The following is a 15,514-nucleotide window of genomic DNA, read 5'->3' as shown; positions in this document are numbered from 1 at the left end:
CGTGCGTGCGTGCGTATGTGCTTGGGTGAGGGGGGCTGTCTTTAGTGTATTTAGTCTCTGTCTGTCTCCCTCCACCTCTCAGATCCCATCAAATCAAATGAAATACAATGATGCTTTATTAGCATGTGTTAACCCATTGTAACGAAATCATCAAGTTTAAACCTGAGCAAAGTGTACATGTTGAATTAATGTTGACATTTTGTAAAACATAGGATTAATGACAAAAATAATGAAGAAGTCTGTCTCTCTCCCGGTCTCCCTCTCTTTCAGATTCCTTCGCTCATTCTGTCTGTCTTTCTCTCTCTCTCTCTCTCTATCTCTTTCTCTCTGTCAAATCACTTTCTTGATCTCTCTTTCCACCCAATCTTACTCAGCACACATATTTAATATACGGTATACAACAAAGAAAACTTATGAAACCACATGCTTACTGATACCAATGACACCTATGACATCGTAGAGGAAAATATTTAATATGTTGAATTTATTATGACAAACAAATACTCATGTTAAACATAAGTTAAACAAGTCATTAAAATATTAAATATTACAGAAAGAAAACCACATCATCAAATATTATACATGACAGGTTTACTTTTGAATTACATTATATACAGTATATATATCCTATTTTGTGCCTCTGCATTGAACATCATGCAAGAATGTATAGGTCATGAAATCATGGTAATCAAGGCTAGCAAAATTACAGTAGTCAAACTTAAAAAAATAAAAGTAAAGAAGTGTACAATTCTCCATCCTTGTGGCCCAGCACTCGTTGTGAGCATGTGCTAATACTGTATTTGCTGAATGGTGTTGGACTGGGCTCTGGGTTCTAATCCTGAATAATCTTGGACTGGGTGCTGAGTTCTAGTCCAGAATGGTGTTTTCTGGGTTCTGTTTTCTATTGCTGCATGGTGTTGGACTGGGTTCTAGGTTCTAATCCTGAATGGTGTTGGACTGGGTTCTGACTTCTAGTCCTGAATGTTGCTGGACAGGATTCTGGGTTCTTCTCCTAGATGGTGTCGGACTGGAATCTGGGTTCTAAGTTCTAGTCATGAATGATGTTGGACTGGATTCTGTGTTCTACGTTCTAGTCCTGATCTGAATGGGGTTGAACTGGGTTCTGAGTTCTGGGTTCTGGTCCTGAATGATGTTGGACTAGGTTCTGGCTTCTGGTTCTCCTGGGCCCAGCTCACCTCTGACCCAGACTCTCCAGGGCCTGGTACAGGGTCTTCAGCTCCTCCTGGATCTGACCCAGCGCCTTCTGGATCTGTCCAGGCCGGTCCAGCACGTCCAGGCTGCTGGTGATCGGGTCATACCGGATGGTGAACGGCCTCTGGATCGTTGAGGAAAATTGCCTGTGAAGGAGTAGGAGTTTCAAGTTTAATTTTGGACCGCCGTGGCATCTTTTAAAAAATGCAGCAGTCAGTCCATACACGGTGAGGGGACTTTTCTTAAACTTTGCTGGACGACCACACTTCCAGACACCTATTCCCACTCCGTGAGAGGACTGTGTTTTGACTCGTTTGGAAAGAGTGCCGTGGTTATGTTTCAGTCCTTTGGGATAGCTTAGAATGGCCAAGGTGGACAGCTTCCTCCGGCAACCCGCCGTCATGTCAGGTGAGGAGATGATTTTATGGCTTCGGTCAAGTGACCGAAGACTAACCTCACTAATAGTGGAACTGGATAATAAGTATAAAACTAAAACATGAACCAAATTTATGGACCAAAACGAAGCAACACTATTCTATTTGTAGCCATAAAACTCTATGCATGCTCCTCAAACATACATTCACAAACGAATGGCCACAATACTGAGATGTACAGTATAAAAAGATACATAATACTTCTCAAATACAGATTAGATTAGATTAGATTCGATTCAACTTTGTCATTGTGCAGAGTACAAACACAACGAAATGCAGTACAAGACTAGATTATTAAGGTCCAAATACCTCAGTTTTGCCTTTGCGTCTTCAAAGCTCTCAGACACAAAGTATATGGGCTGGTATGTTTCATCCTGGTAGGGTTGGACCGCAGCTTCCTCTGGGTTAAAGGGTTTGTATTCGGGTTCGTTTGAAAGAGCATACTGCAGATTGAAAGACACAGTATAAGACATTTTGCTGTGAGTTCCAGTCCTCACACAAGATGGAATTCCAGTCGGAATTTAGAATCATCCGAGTTCTAGAATGGCACTCACTAGGAGTTCTCCATAGGAGGACAGTAGTCCCGCTCCGTACGCTTTGACCGATCCGCTCTGCTTACAGAGGCCAAACTCCACTGTGAACCAGTACAGCTGTAATGAAGATAGACAATTGTAGTTACACATAAAGACAGTGGCCATGTGTGATCAATTTCCTACTTCTCCATTTGTCAGGGACATAGTCAGGCACATAGTCAGGAAATTCTTATTAAGGTTCACTGTCTGGTTAAAGGCTATTTGCTTTACTTTATGACATGTAAAAGAATATTTTATTATGAGAAGCAGTTTGTTCCTTGAATAAGTTATATAAAAAGAGATCAGAGTGTGAGGCTAAAAGAATGCTCTTTGTTCCAAAAAGACAATGTTCAACCATTTTGCACAACACACCGGGGGACAGCCGTGGCCTACTGGTTAGGGCTTCAAGCTTGTAACCGGAGGTTGCTGGGTAGATCCCTGACCAGTCCACGGCTGAAGTGCCCTTGAGCAAGGCACCTAACCCCTCCCTGCTCCCCGAGCGCCGCTGTTGGGCAGGCAGCTCACTGCTCTGGGTTAGTGTGTGCTTCACCTCACTGTGTGTTCACTGCATGCTGTGTGTGTTCACTAATTCACAAATTGGGATAAATGCAGAGACCGAATTTCCCTCACGGGATCAAAAAAAAGAATAGAAAGAAAGAAAGAAATGTCCTTCTCTGCATTGCCCTTCAGTCAGTAGCCTATCCATCTGTCAATCTTTAAGTGAGCCTATAGTCACACAAAGATTTAACTAGACCAATTAATCGCTTGACCACAAGGGGTCAGTAAATAGCATGATTTCTAGCAGCCTTGGAAACTATAATGTTGTACAATGTATTTAAAAACCACATGTTAATTAAGCAATAAGCCCCGAGAGGCCGTGGTTTATACTGATTTTAGAACAGCTAAGGGGCGTTGTTAGGCACGACGCTTCGCATCGGGGTCAAGTTCACCCAGTCGGTACTTATTTTCCCGATAATGACCAGCGTTCTATACATTATCCCTTACATAAATGTGTTCACGATTAATCTAGGCCCTGGCGCCAGGCTGTATAGAACCTTGTTCTGCAGGCTTACTTACACAGAAATAGACAATCAAAACTTTTTTTCTTTTTTTTACTTACTGTTGAAAGTCTCTCAATGTCCTCGTCAGATGCCCCCAGTGATGCCAGACCAATTTCCTATCAAATTCAAATTCACTTTCAGTCAGTCCGTGTACATCAACAAAATCTCAACAAAATCAGCAAACCTTTTTCTCGGTTAGATAATAAGAGACATCTAAAGACAGAGAGGGACTCCAGAGATGTGATCTAATGGCCAATCACACAAAATGTGCCTACCTGTGAGAACTGAGCAAACTCTTTGTCTGCAAGCATTGGGATGTGGCCGAGTAACTCATGACAACAGTCTCTGTGGAAAAAGAAAAGTATTTTAAAGGTCAAATTCATTAAATTTGTTTGTAAATAGATGTATGTGGACCCATACAGCTCTATTAAAGGTGCAGTCCTTTTAGTACTGATGAACTGAAATTAATATAAACAAATAAAACAGATGATATGGAAGCTGAAGGCTGTTAAGATAAGTAGATTTGTGTATAGGTACAGTGTGCATATTTGTCTACCTCACACAAACATGTTAACCTTTCAGCAGTTTTGAACCTTCCAAGAAAATAATTTCTTCTTCATCAACGTAAGATTCTAAAATTCCATGTTCTATTCAATGGTCCCAAACATTCTTTAGAACATTCATTCTACAGCATTCTAGTCCCTTACGGTTCTGGGGAGTGCATGGGAGCTGAGGGGTGTCGGATGTACTGTGTGCACTGGAACACTCGGAACGCCAGGCTGGCCAGGAAGTCCCGTGCCGAGAGGAGACCTGCTACTGGACGCAGCTGGAAGCCTGTCTTTTCTGGGTGAGGGGAAAACACACAAACACACAGACACACACAGAACCTTACTCATCATGTCTGGCCATTCACGCCATCAACATTCTATTCTAAATTGGTGAAATGAACACTCTGATTCTATGATCAGTCCATAAGACTTCAAACGAAACGATGACGAAAGTTTTTATTATGTAAAAATAAACATTACATTTTAAACATTAAAACATTAAAAATTAAATTTCCATCCCTTACATATTATAAAACAACAGTATAGGCCTATGTTTTCAACATGCTCAACATTTGGTATCCACGACGACTTGTCACATGCTTGTGTGATCTCATCACTTCCCCTGCACCCTGTGTGCTTTAAGAGCCTGTGCACACCTGCTTGGAGGGAGTCCATGGGTGCCTCTCAACATCTCTCAATCCTCGAGGGGCGTTCCCACTGATCTATAACTAACACTGGATAGAGTATCCCATTGTTGCCACCCCATCATTCTTTATGTAGATCAGAGAGGATCAAGGCCTGAGTAGCAAGGGAGGACGTACAAAAGCCCAAATGAGAGGCACCCTATGTTAGCGACTTCGCACCTCCAACGCCGAGTGTCTTTACCTTTGAGGAAGGCAGACACATCTCTCAGCTGGGGGATGTTGTCCTCCGCGTAGCCACACTCCTTCTCCAGCTGCTCCAGTCCATCCAGAAACTGCCTGCAGGCGTGCGTGGGGTAGATGCTGGTCAGGGTGCAGTACACCTGCCTCCTGTTCCAATAAAGCAATCAACTCAGCATCAGCATCAACAGAATCATAGGGAGGCTGTACGCAGACATAGCCTACCATCAATGGAGTCATACTGTGAGCAGTGTAGTGGCCAGCCCTCAATTCAGGTCATCAGGTCCCTTTTCACAGGTGTATAAAATCAAGCACCTAGATATGAATCAATGCAGACTGCATGGTGCATCATTAACCCACTTGTGGAAAGGGACCTGATGAAACCCATGAGTACAGAATGGTGTGTGGCAAACATACCAGTTCAGCTTATTTGAAAAGAACACAAACAAAAACAGCTGGATGGATCTGAGTCAACATCCGCAATACACATCTGCCATATCGGCTTGTGGTGTGAGTGGGGTTCTAATGTAGGCCTACTCTGTTCGTCCTTGGTTATCACATAGACCTATATATATATCTATGGGTTATCATATATAGACGTCACAAGGTCCTTACCACGTTGATATTTCCTCAGGCGTGTATTCTACCCTGGGTAAGGGCTCCCCTCTGCGGAAAAAAGATGTCATGGCAACTGAGTGACCTATTAAAACGGTGCGTCTCTTCGTCTTAAGTTTTCGTCATCAAACGTAGCATATTGTGAGCCTAAATTGCCTTTCATGGAATAAATGCTTTCTATTACTATCGTTCATTAAACAAATGTAAAAACTAGTATAAATTGCATGCTATCAGGGATCCAAAATCTGTATTAGCCAAGGCTATTTGTTTTCATTTAGTAAAGCATCCAGTAGACGTCCTCCAATTAACATAAAGGCTGCGATAAGTATTAAGAATTGGTGCAAATATTTAAAGGGGTTATTACAGAATCAATAATAATAATAATAATAATAATATAGCCTAATGCAAACGTCAAATTTCTTGATTAATGTAAATGCATGAAATAACACAAAGGGCGACTTACTGTTTGTAATTAAATGCGAGTTCCGAGATGAAAGCTCTTCTTATTCTGTAATCTTTATCGCTGTAACCCTAGAAAGAAATTAAAATTAATATTGCCTTATTGACACCCAAACACTTAGAGGCAACAGAACCTGCATAATAAGATTGCATGCTTATTCCGAGAGCGAAACAGAGTCCAACTCACGGGGTGATCTTGATCCAAATCAGGATCGAACTTCGTTACCAAATGATTGCATCTATCCAAATCTCTTATTTTCCTTGGAAACCAGAGCACTACAATATTGGGAGAGGACACACACACACACGCACACAAAAACAAGTTAAACCATTTGCGTTGGTTTCGTGATATATTTGAACCATGTGCAAACCAAAAAGCTGTCGATAACAATGTCTCCCGCGTGCTGCAATAGCCTAAACGTAAACAAAGACTTGCCTTTTTCTTCAGGGACTGTCCGCACATCGTCTGCGACCCTTTTCAATGAGTTGATGAAGACGTCGATGTCCGAGGTATGTATTTCACACTTGATGAGGAACTCCAGGTCCGATGTGTTGTTCTTGGACTTTCTGGGTCGGCTCTCCACGTGAAGAAGTTTGGCTTCGAAGGTCTAAAAACGTACAATCCCAATTTTAAAACCACCTCATTTGGGATATTATGCATACCTACAAAATGTAGCCTGTCATGCGTCCTGCCCTAACGACTTACCTCAAACACCTTGCCCGCTTTGAAGAACCCGGTGTTTTTCTCGTTACTGAGGGCGAAAAGCACGTGGAGAGAAACTTTACCGTTCTTCTCCTCAAACACGCAACAGTCCCCGACGCGCGAGGGACCCGGGCCCGCCGAGGAGCCACTCTCTCGGTCCCTCCGTGCGTCATCAAGCAGGCTCCGTTTTCTACCGGTGAAGGGCACAGTCTGGACGACACTCTCAGTCTTCATGCAAGCAACCGTATATGTCACCTTCGTTTGAAAGGTTTGCTGTGTTTAATTATCCTTTTGCAAACGGCCTCGGCTAAAATACTGTAATCTCAAGTAACTTTCTGGTCTTCACCTTCTTTTCCAAAATGTGTGTCCTGAGTGCTTATGACAAAACCGTGGTCTCACGACTTTATATATGACACCAGGGTATGTGCTTATGGTAATTAGTTACGCAAGTCCGCATCTGAATTAATGGTTGGTGCGTCATGATGATACAGTCCTTTTTTTTAAGGAACCAAAATAGCCTAGATCGCCAATAGTGTCACGTAGTCAAGCTATTAAAATGCAAAATGACTCGTCACAATTCTCTCTCTCTCTCTCTCTCTCTCTCTCTCTCTCTCTCTCTCTGTGTAAAAAAAAACATTTTTGAGTGTTTGCTTTGAACAAATGCACGTTTGCATCGATGATATGAAACGCGAGTTTGGTGCTCTCCAGGGTACTGAAAGGTTTGTGGATTATACATGTTGGGATAGAGCGACTGAAAAGCTTGTGGTTGCAAAATGGACACATGGCAGAAATAAAGATATCTAAATAACAATAGAAAGTAAGACATAGCGATGAAAGTGAAAAATATTTTATTTCTTAAATCAGCTACATTGCATGCACATCCTAACACATTGCCCACAGAATAATTCCTATAGCCTAATAGTTTATCCAAAGCGTTTTGCTATTGCTAACAATTGACAAATTAATTTGAAATAAGACTAATTTTAAAACATATGAGATGACGTCTAATTATCATCGTGGACTAAATGCAAATCACTACATGTGTTGTGCGTTTTCTTCACAGCTTATGTGCTTGTTTTTGTGTACTGTAAATAAATGCAGAAGGGGAAAAAAGCAAATATTCGTTCGAGTATTACTAAAAGATCAAAGGCACGGTGGAGTAACCTAATGAATAACGTTCTGATGGCTCCCCCTAATTTGTTAAATTACAGTTATCATCTCCAGCCCTACAGACACAGTCAGACAACCTTCCGTATCATTTGAAGGTAGGCAAACAATTTTCGTTTTTTATCTCTGTATGCTTGAGTGAGTCATGCCATTACGATGAACAAATATTTCCGCTTGAATTTACTCGCCAGATTAGTGCGTTTAAAAGATATACAGTATAATGTGTATATTTACAAAAAAAGCGTGTCGATAGCGTTATGAAATATTGCAGAATATACTATTCGTTTGTTTGCATACATGCTCTACACATAATACAATACACTACAATATGAACATTTCTTTCTACATTAGAGTACATGGCAAGGGATATATTGTGAGAAATCACACCATAGACTATAAAAGATTTGCAAGTGGTGAAGCTGATACATGCTTGGATTTGGATATATGGTAAGAGTTGGTTAATTTTTTTTTTTTTTTTTTTGGCACACACAATTGACCGAAACTCCTCACAATACAACAACATCCGTATCTTTACATAGTTCGACGTAATGGTTAGTGCAGTTTACGCAAGGCGTTGCACAAGATGCCCATGTCACCTGGAGAGAGAGAGAGAGAGAGAGAGAGAGAGAGAGAGAGAGTAATTATTGACCAGTGTTAATTCATTTCAGTCCCTTTACGTAGGCTATGTGACAATTAGCAATATTTCAACACAGTACGGGCTAGTGATCAAATATACAATAGGAATATAAATATTTTTGAGGGAAATTAAGAAACAACCATGTATTGTGTTTGATGACCGTCAATACTCGGGTACGGGTTTAAGGGCGTTTAAAATGTGTCCAACACACACCTGTGATGGTGTCAGCCAGATTCTGCAGCCCCTGCGTGCTGTCCAGCACCTCGACGCTCTGGGTGTACGCGTTATAGCGCACGGTGAAGGGTCGCGGAATAGTTCCGGCGAACTTCCTGTGGAGGAACAGAACGTTCACCACTGTAAGGCGTGATGATGAGACAGTATTTACCCTTTAGAGGGTGCATGGTCTTTCATGCGTCAAATCATGTGCGGTTCGGTTCTACTCAAACACTTTAGATTTGGCCGTTTTGTTTCCATATACCTGACTTTCTCCTTGGCGTCCTCAAAGCTCTCTGCCACAAAATAGACGGGCTGGAACTCTGTGATGGGATACTTCTGAAGCGCAGTTTTCTCAGGGTCAAACGGAAGCACTTTTGGCTTGTCTGTCAAGCTGTACTGTTGAGAAAATGTGTCAAAAAGCAAAAGTCATTAATAAAATACACGTGTGCACACACACACACACATTTGACTGACAGAACTCTGAAAGAGAACCAAACCAAGACCAGTCAAAACGGAGGCATCCTGACACCTGAACATTCGTGATATAACAATGTATGTTGTTACAAGCAATTATGCTTAACTAATCTCACAGCTTTCCTTTTTAACCAACTTTATTTTCTTTCAAATAGATTTGTGTGTGTGTGTGTGTGTGTGTGTGTGTGTGTGTGTGTGTGTGTGTGTGTGTGTGTGTGTGTGTGTGTGTGTGTGAGAGTGTGTGTGTGTGTGTGTGTGTGTGTGTGTGTGTGTGTGTGTGTGTGTGTGTGTGTGTGTGTGTCTGTGTCTGTGTGTGTGTGTGCGCACGAGCGTGTGCATGCGTGTGTGCGTGAGCAGTTGTATGTAAAGAAAGATGGTGACACATTATGCATACAGTGTTCAGTGTAGGGCTGCCTAACTAATTGATTTAAATAGCAATTTGAACAAATGCAAAGGTTTCTATTAATCATGCTACTAGCCACTCTGTCCTAATTGTCACATCTAATACATCTTTATATGCATGTCATCCTCCTTGTGTCTTATGGCACAGACAATGAAGTTAATCTATCAGGATGCTGTGCTTCTCATGCACTGGGCATGTTCACCAATCAGAAGTGGCTCAATTTAAAGCAAAAAGGCGAACATTTAACTGAAGCTTCACTCTCAAAAATAATATTGCAAATAAAAATCACAATCCCAGTATCTGTCAGTATTGAAATTGCAATCGGATGTTTCCCCCAAATCCTGCAGCCCTATTGTATACACTTTTATATCATGCCAAAATGCCATGAAGTCAAAAATAGACTAAACGAGTTGAAAAACAGTTAGCAACAACACCTAACCTGTGTAGTCCACAGTCACCAGACTGCCTCATTGCTCATGTGAATGCTCCTTGAATTTCCCCTTGGGGATCAATAAAGTATCTATCTATCTATCTATCTATGTCTTCCTCAATGGAAGCCTCAACTCTGATCAGGACATACAGTACATACAGTACAGGAACACACAGGAAATGAAGCAACGATGATGCAATGCACTGTGTGAGTCGCTCTCACACTGTCAGCGCACACTCAGCTGATCCACACTTCCTGCCCTCACATTAGGTGTGTGTGTGTGTGTCTGTGCATGTGTGTGTGTTTCAGTGTGTTACAGGGAGTGAGTGTGTGTGATGTAACCTTATGCCCCAGTGACCATTCCCACAATATAACCCAATCCCCCACGCTCGTACACACACACGCACACACACACACACACACACACACACACACACACACACACACACACACACACACACACACACACACACACACACACACACACACACACACACACACACAATGCATCTCTTCCCCCAGTGAACCAGTGACCTACAGTAGTCCCCAGCCAGGCTTGGTCTCCCACTGACACATTGAACTGACTCACAGGTGGACCACTAACCCACTGTCTCCACACACCGGATCTCTCTCTCTAAAACAGGGTCAGATAGAGGCAGGAGGCCACCACATTTCTATCTTTAAAACAAGCTCATACAGATTATGGGGGGGGGGGGGGGGGGGGTATCCTGTCTACTGATATAATGGATTAGATCTTGGACTCAATAGAAGGTGAGATGTAACCAACTACGCTGATGTTTAAAGGTATGTTTGTTTGTGTTAGTTGTGTTTAAAAAGGCCACCATAAAGTATAAAAACATACAAACAAAGAACATGTCTGGGATTAAATAATTAAAAATAGATATCCGATGCATTGTATTCTTCTTCTTCTTCTTCTTCTTCTTCTTCTTCTTCTTCTTCTTCTTCTTCTTCTTATTATTAATAATATTATTGTATTATTATTATTATCTGATTATAAGACTGATTTGTTATTTTTATAAGATACACCTCTCTCTCTTTCTCTCTCTCTCTGACAGACAGACAGACAGACAGACAGACAGACAGGCAGACAGACAGACAGACACTCTTTCTGTGTCCTCCCCACACACTCACTTGTAATTCTCCGAAGGAAGAGAGCAGGCCAGCGCCGTAGGCTTTGATCTCTGAGCCCTGTTTGCAGAGGCCGAACTCCACAGTGAACCAGTACACCTGCAACACACAGCAGCCAAGGTCAACAGGATCCCTTAGACTTACCCACTTTGTTTATTTGAGCACACATGCTGCAGACAAACATGGAGTTTCATAGATTCTAAGCCCTTACAGATTCAGATCTGAGAAATAAAGACCAAATAAAAATAAATGTGTATAGTGAAAATTTATAACAGTCCGAAATAACCTAATTATATTTTATCAGGATATACAATACGTTCTGGGATAACATACAGAATCACCCCCATGGCTTGTATCAGTTCATGTCTATATACAGACTAAAATAATAATGTAAACTCTTTAAAAATATAGTACCATGCAGGCCTTCAAGAACCCTTAGGGGTTCCTTTAACATGGTCTGGGTGCCATATATGAAGCATGCTATATGGTTCTATACAGTTCCTTTTTCTAAGAGTGTATTATGCACGAAGAGATCAGAGGTCAGTATGAGACCTCTTTGAATGTTACGCTAAACAAAAAGCTTTACTTTATTGTAGTACAGAGTATGTCTCAACAGCAACAGCTTCAGAGGAAATAGCTCATAAGAAAATAGTCTGTGTTGTGTGTGTACGATACTCACCGTCGCCAGTTTCTCAATGAAGTCATCTGGGGCACCCAGGGAAGCCAGACCAATTTCCTGCGCAGACAAGACAGTTATTACAGAGAAATAAATGCTGGAAATATTATCTCCTGGACTTGTGCTTTATCACCCCATATAACAAAGGAAATGGTCCCAGAGGTCCTCTGATCTGGCTTTTCTGATGTGCTGTTGCGCAACACTTTTACAAGCACTTTCACTAGCCTCTCCATTTCAACAGCTTCATCCAAGAAAACAGTAGACCGATGCAGCAAATAGTTTAGCGTCCTTGTTTATTGATGTTGGCTACTGTGTGTACTGCTTAATGCTCGAGTCATCTCAAAGAGATATATATATATATATATAAATATGCGCACAGTGCATTTAGTATTTGCAGTTATTGGTTAGGATTAGGAGCACATGATGATCTGTAATTATGTATGATCTTTTTTTGTGAGAGCAGAAATGTCTGAAAGGTCATTGAAAGGAGCATGCACACTGCTCAGATGATGCCAATGGCAGGATTTGAAAGTTGGCGGCCGTTAGTTGCAGCCTTTGGCATGTTTAGAAAAGCAAACTGCCAGCTTCACACTGCCCAGACAGCAACTAAAAAGACAGACTTTTGGACATGTCAAATTGAACAACTCCATCTATCAACAAACACCAACAAACACAGACTCATGGTGCACACGGACCCAACTGATGGCATTTTTTAAATGCCGTAATTTGGTAGGCTGGGTGAACCACCTGACCTGCTGGTGAATTTGGATTTCGCCTGGAAGCTCAGGCTGGAAACCTGCACATCTATCTCCCCTGCTTCCAGTCTACAACCTTTGGGTCCAACGACAAACTAGCTTATCCAAAAGACACACCCAGATCGTTAGTCTGATTGGTTGAAGGACTATCGACTATCCAAGCGCACGGAGTCATTTTAACTATGCCCATTGACCACACCTCTTGTACAGTAGAAAGAAAGCGCAGACTCCCAGACTAATGTTCAATCTTAAAAGATTGAGCTTAGTATGGTGATAGTCTGACTAGTTATTTGGGGCAGTGAACTGGTGTAGTCTAGTTAGCTGTGGATATACTGTGATGTTGTAGTTACTGTAGCTGTAGTGGGTATACAGTGATCAACCACAAATGTTAATACGTATCCTTGCCTATTTAAGTGGGTATACAGAGATGGTGATGCCTTTTGAGTGGGCATACTGCATAGTCCTGCATATCACATAGACACTGGGGCAGTGTGCAAGCACCTGAAGACGTTGTGATTGTACGCTCACCTGTGAGAACTGGGCGAAGTTAGGGTCAGCAAACAGGGGCACATGGCCCAACAGCTCATGGCAGATATCTCTGTGAGAAAGCAGGAGATTGGGACGCTGTGTTAGGACCAGGGGCCAATATTCTGCCCTGATGAAGGTCATGTTGGCTGAAACATGTTGACAAGATTTATCTAGTTTTATGAACCAACTGACCAATAAACTAATATCTTAACTTACCTTTTTATATCTAGAAGAATGCCTTGATTCAGTCTTTTTTAATCACTTCAGGGACTTTTTTACACAAAGAGTAGCTTCATACTGTAGCTGGAGTTGACAAGCTTAAAGAATGCTGAAGCCCTTTGCTTAGTTCCTCAATGCCCATTATGACCATAGAAGCTAGGTGGATACTGTATGTTGTGCTTTGAAAATAATCCCCCTTGAATTTTTGGAATATGATGAATTGAAGATAATTCAATCTTTCAAGATAAAACTATTATTCTCAACTCTAATCATTCTAAAAATGTTTAGCGTGCATATTGTCCCTAGCAAAAGGCACACATAACTGCTGTAATGCAGACACGGAGGTCTGAAACAAACAAAAATAATCAGCCCTGAGGAATCACAATTACCAACTAATGGGTCTTGGGCTGAAAAAAGAAGAAAACTTCTCACTAGAACATTACAAATCGTCTTTAGAACTGGATTGGAATCCTCACTAGAACCTCGGAGAACTCGTAGAACGTCTACTCACGGCTCTGGGGTGTACATAGGCTTGGATTCGTGGCGGATGTACTGTGTGGAGTGGAAGACCCGGAACGCCAGTCCAGCCAGGAAGTCACGCGAGGAGAGCAAGCCTGCCACCGGCCGGAGACGGAACCCTGTGCACGCTAGAGTAGGTGCAGACAAGGAGTGGGTGAGTCTTGTGTGTGTGTGTGTGTGTGTGTGTGTGTGTGTGTGTGTGTGTGTGTGTGTGTGTGTGTGTGTGTGTGTGTGTGTGTGTGTGTGTGTGTGTGTGTGTGTGTGTGTGTGTGTCATAATGGAATAGGAAGTAAGGCAATTACACCGCAACAAATGGAAGATATGACCAGTACTGTATGTGACTGTGTGAGTCAGTCAGTAACACAAACAAACACAAATGCACACACACACACACACACACACATCATGACTGCAATCTCTGATAACAAAGGTTACGTGACTGGAGGAAGCAAGATGGATTCAGTGCAAGTGTATTCTCCTGGCTGCCCCAGTTCCTGGAGCCTTTCAGGTCACTTGTGATTCCCAAGGGGCATAACCAGCGGTGAAATCAACCTGAAGTTGGTACGCTAAACTCGTACTGAACCATTTCGGAAGTACGGTACAGCAAATGTACTTTCGCCGTCTTAGGTCGCATTTACTCTAGACCGATTGGTCCAGACCCAAGTTTGATTGGAACAATGGTTTGGGTTCTTTTTGCTAATGTAGAATACAGTCATGGCTGAAATTGTTGGCACCCATGCTAAAGTTGACTAAAAAGAGGAATATAAAATCATCTTTTGGAAATTGATTTTAATGGTTTAAGTAATAAAATGAGGAAAAATACAACCTTTAAGGACACCAATTTTCTTTGTGAATGAATCATTTATCATCAATACATAAAAGTTCTTCCCAAAATACTGGGGTCACAAATATTGGCACCCTTATGTAGCCTAACCCCATGGGAATTCAACACATAGGGTTAACATTGGGTCAGGCAGTTTTTTATTTTCAAAGGCCACTTATTTCATGGATCCAGGATACTATGCATCCTGATGAAGTTCCTTTGACCTTTGGAACTAAAATAGCCCCACATCATCACACACCCTTCACCATACCTAGAGATTGGCATGGTGTTTTGTTCGGTTTTGTTCAGTTAGCCTATTAGCTGGTTTAATTTGCATTGAGCTCAATGAGCATCAAACAGGCTAACTGAATAAAACTGAACAGAACACCCAGGTCAGAGATCGAATCGGCAACCCTCCGGTTACAAGCTCGAAGGCCTACCCAGTAGGCCATGGCTGCCCCCGATATATAGTGATATACTGGTAGTGAATGGTTATACAGTATATGTTGTACGTATGTTGACTGCAGTGGTCTTGACTGATGGCAATATGTATGTATGTTGTTTGTATGTTGACTGAAGGCTGTATATATGTTGTACGTAGGTTGACTGCGGTGGTCTTGACTGATGGCAATATGTACGTATGTTGTGCGTATGTTGACTGAAGGCTGTATGTACTGTATGTATGTATGTTGTACGTATGTTGCCTGCGGTGGTCTTGACTGATGGCTATATGTATGTACTGTATGTTGTACGTATATGTTGACTGATGACTATACTGTATGTATGTTGTATGTATGTTGTATGTATGTTGCCTGCGGTGGTCTTACACTGCAGGAAGCGCGAGATGTCCTCCAGCTGGGGGATGTTGTCCACGCGGTAGCCGCAGTACTGCTCCAGCAGCGGGAAGACGCGGTTGTGCTCGCGGCAGGCGTGCGTGGGGTACAGCGTCTTGAGCTCCTTAAACACCACGCCCCACGTGGTCTTCTCCTCCTCCGTGTAGGTCACGTAAGGGATCACCTGGCCACTGGGTCAC

At 42.1% G+C, this 15,514-nt stretch overlaps 3 protein-coding genes across 3 annotated transcripts in view; all 3 read right to left on the bottom strand.

The window, feature by feature from the left end:
• Positions 1-457: 457 nt before the first annotated feature.
• Positions 458-7,184, bottom strand: th2 (tyrosine hydroxylase 2). Its single transcript, XM_062518069.1, has 12 exons — positions 6,489-7,184; positions 6,219-6,390; positions 5,970-6,058; positions 5,787-5,854; positions 5,324-5,374; positions 4,713-4,858; positions 3,987-4,122; positions 3,555-3,624; positions 3,339-3,395; positions 2,201-2,296; positions 1,956-2,089; positions 458-1,358 (listed from the first exon to the last, which is right to left on the bottom strand). Exons 1-12 carry the CDS (start codon positions 6,717-6,719, stop codon positions 1,193-1,195), a joined length of 1,416 nt encoding a protein of 471 aa, XP_062374053.1. The 5' UTR covers positions 6,720-7,184; the 3' UTR covers positions 458-1,192.
• Positions 7,185-7,316: 132 nt separating this feature from the next.
• The window catches only part of pah (phenylalanine hydroxylase), a 25,831-nt gene continuing 17,633 nt past the window's right edge, over positions 7,317-15,514 (bottom strand). Inside the window, exons 6-13 of the mRNA XM_062518067.1 lie at positions 15,309-15,505; positions 13,651-13,786; positions 12,921-12,990; positions 11,641-11,697; positions 10,965-11,060; positions 8,768-8,901; positions 8,503-8,618; positions 7,317-8,248 (exon numbers count right to left, since the gene is read on the bottom strand). Of these exons, the coding sequence (XP_062374051.1) occupies positions 8,205-8,248; positions 8,503-8,618; positions 8,768-8,901; positions 10,965-11,060; positions 11,641-11,697; positions 12,921-12,990; positions 13,651-13,786; positions 15,309-15,505 (850 nt within the window). The 3' untranslated portion in view covers positions 7,317-8,204. The remainder of the gene's footprint in view (positions 8,249-8,502; positions 8,619-8,767; positions 8,902-10,964; positions 11,061-11,640; positions 11,698-12,920; positions 12,991-13,650; positions 13,787-15,308; positions 15,506-15,514) is intronic.
• LOC134062152 (uncharacterized) overlaps positions 8,908-15,514 on the bottom strand; it is a gene marked incomplete in the record, with an annotated part of 54,638 nt that continues 48,031 nt past the window's right edge. The window contains 1 exon segment of the mRNA XM_062518068.1: positions 8,908-9,275.

The sequence above is a fragment of the Sardina pilchardus genome, chromosome 17 (assembly GCF_963854185.1).
Source record: "Sardina pilchardus chromosome 17, fSarPil1.1, whole genome shotgun sequence".
In the NCBI taxonomy this organism is placed as follows: domain Eukaryota; kingdom Metazoa; phylum Chordata; class Actinopteri; order Clupeiformes; family Clupeidae; genus Sardina; species Sardina pilchardus.
The sequence above is the reverse complement of the archived record's forward strand: the minus strand, read 5'-3'. Positions and strand labels throughout refer to the sequence as shown.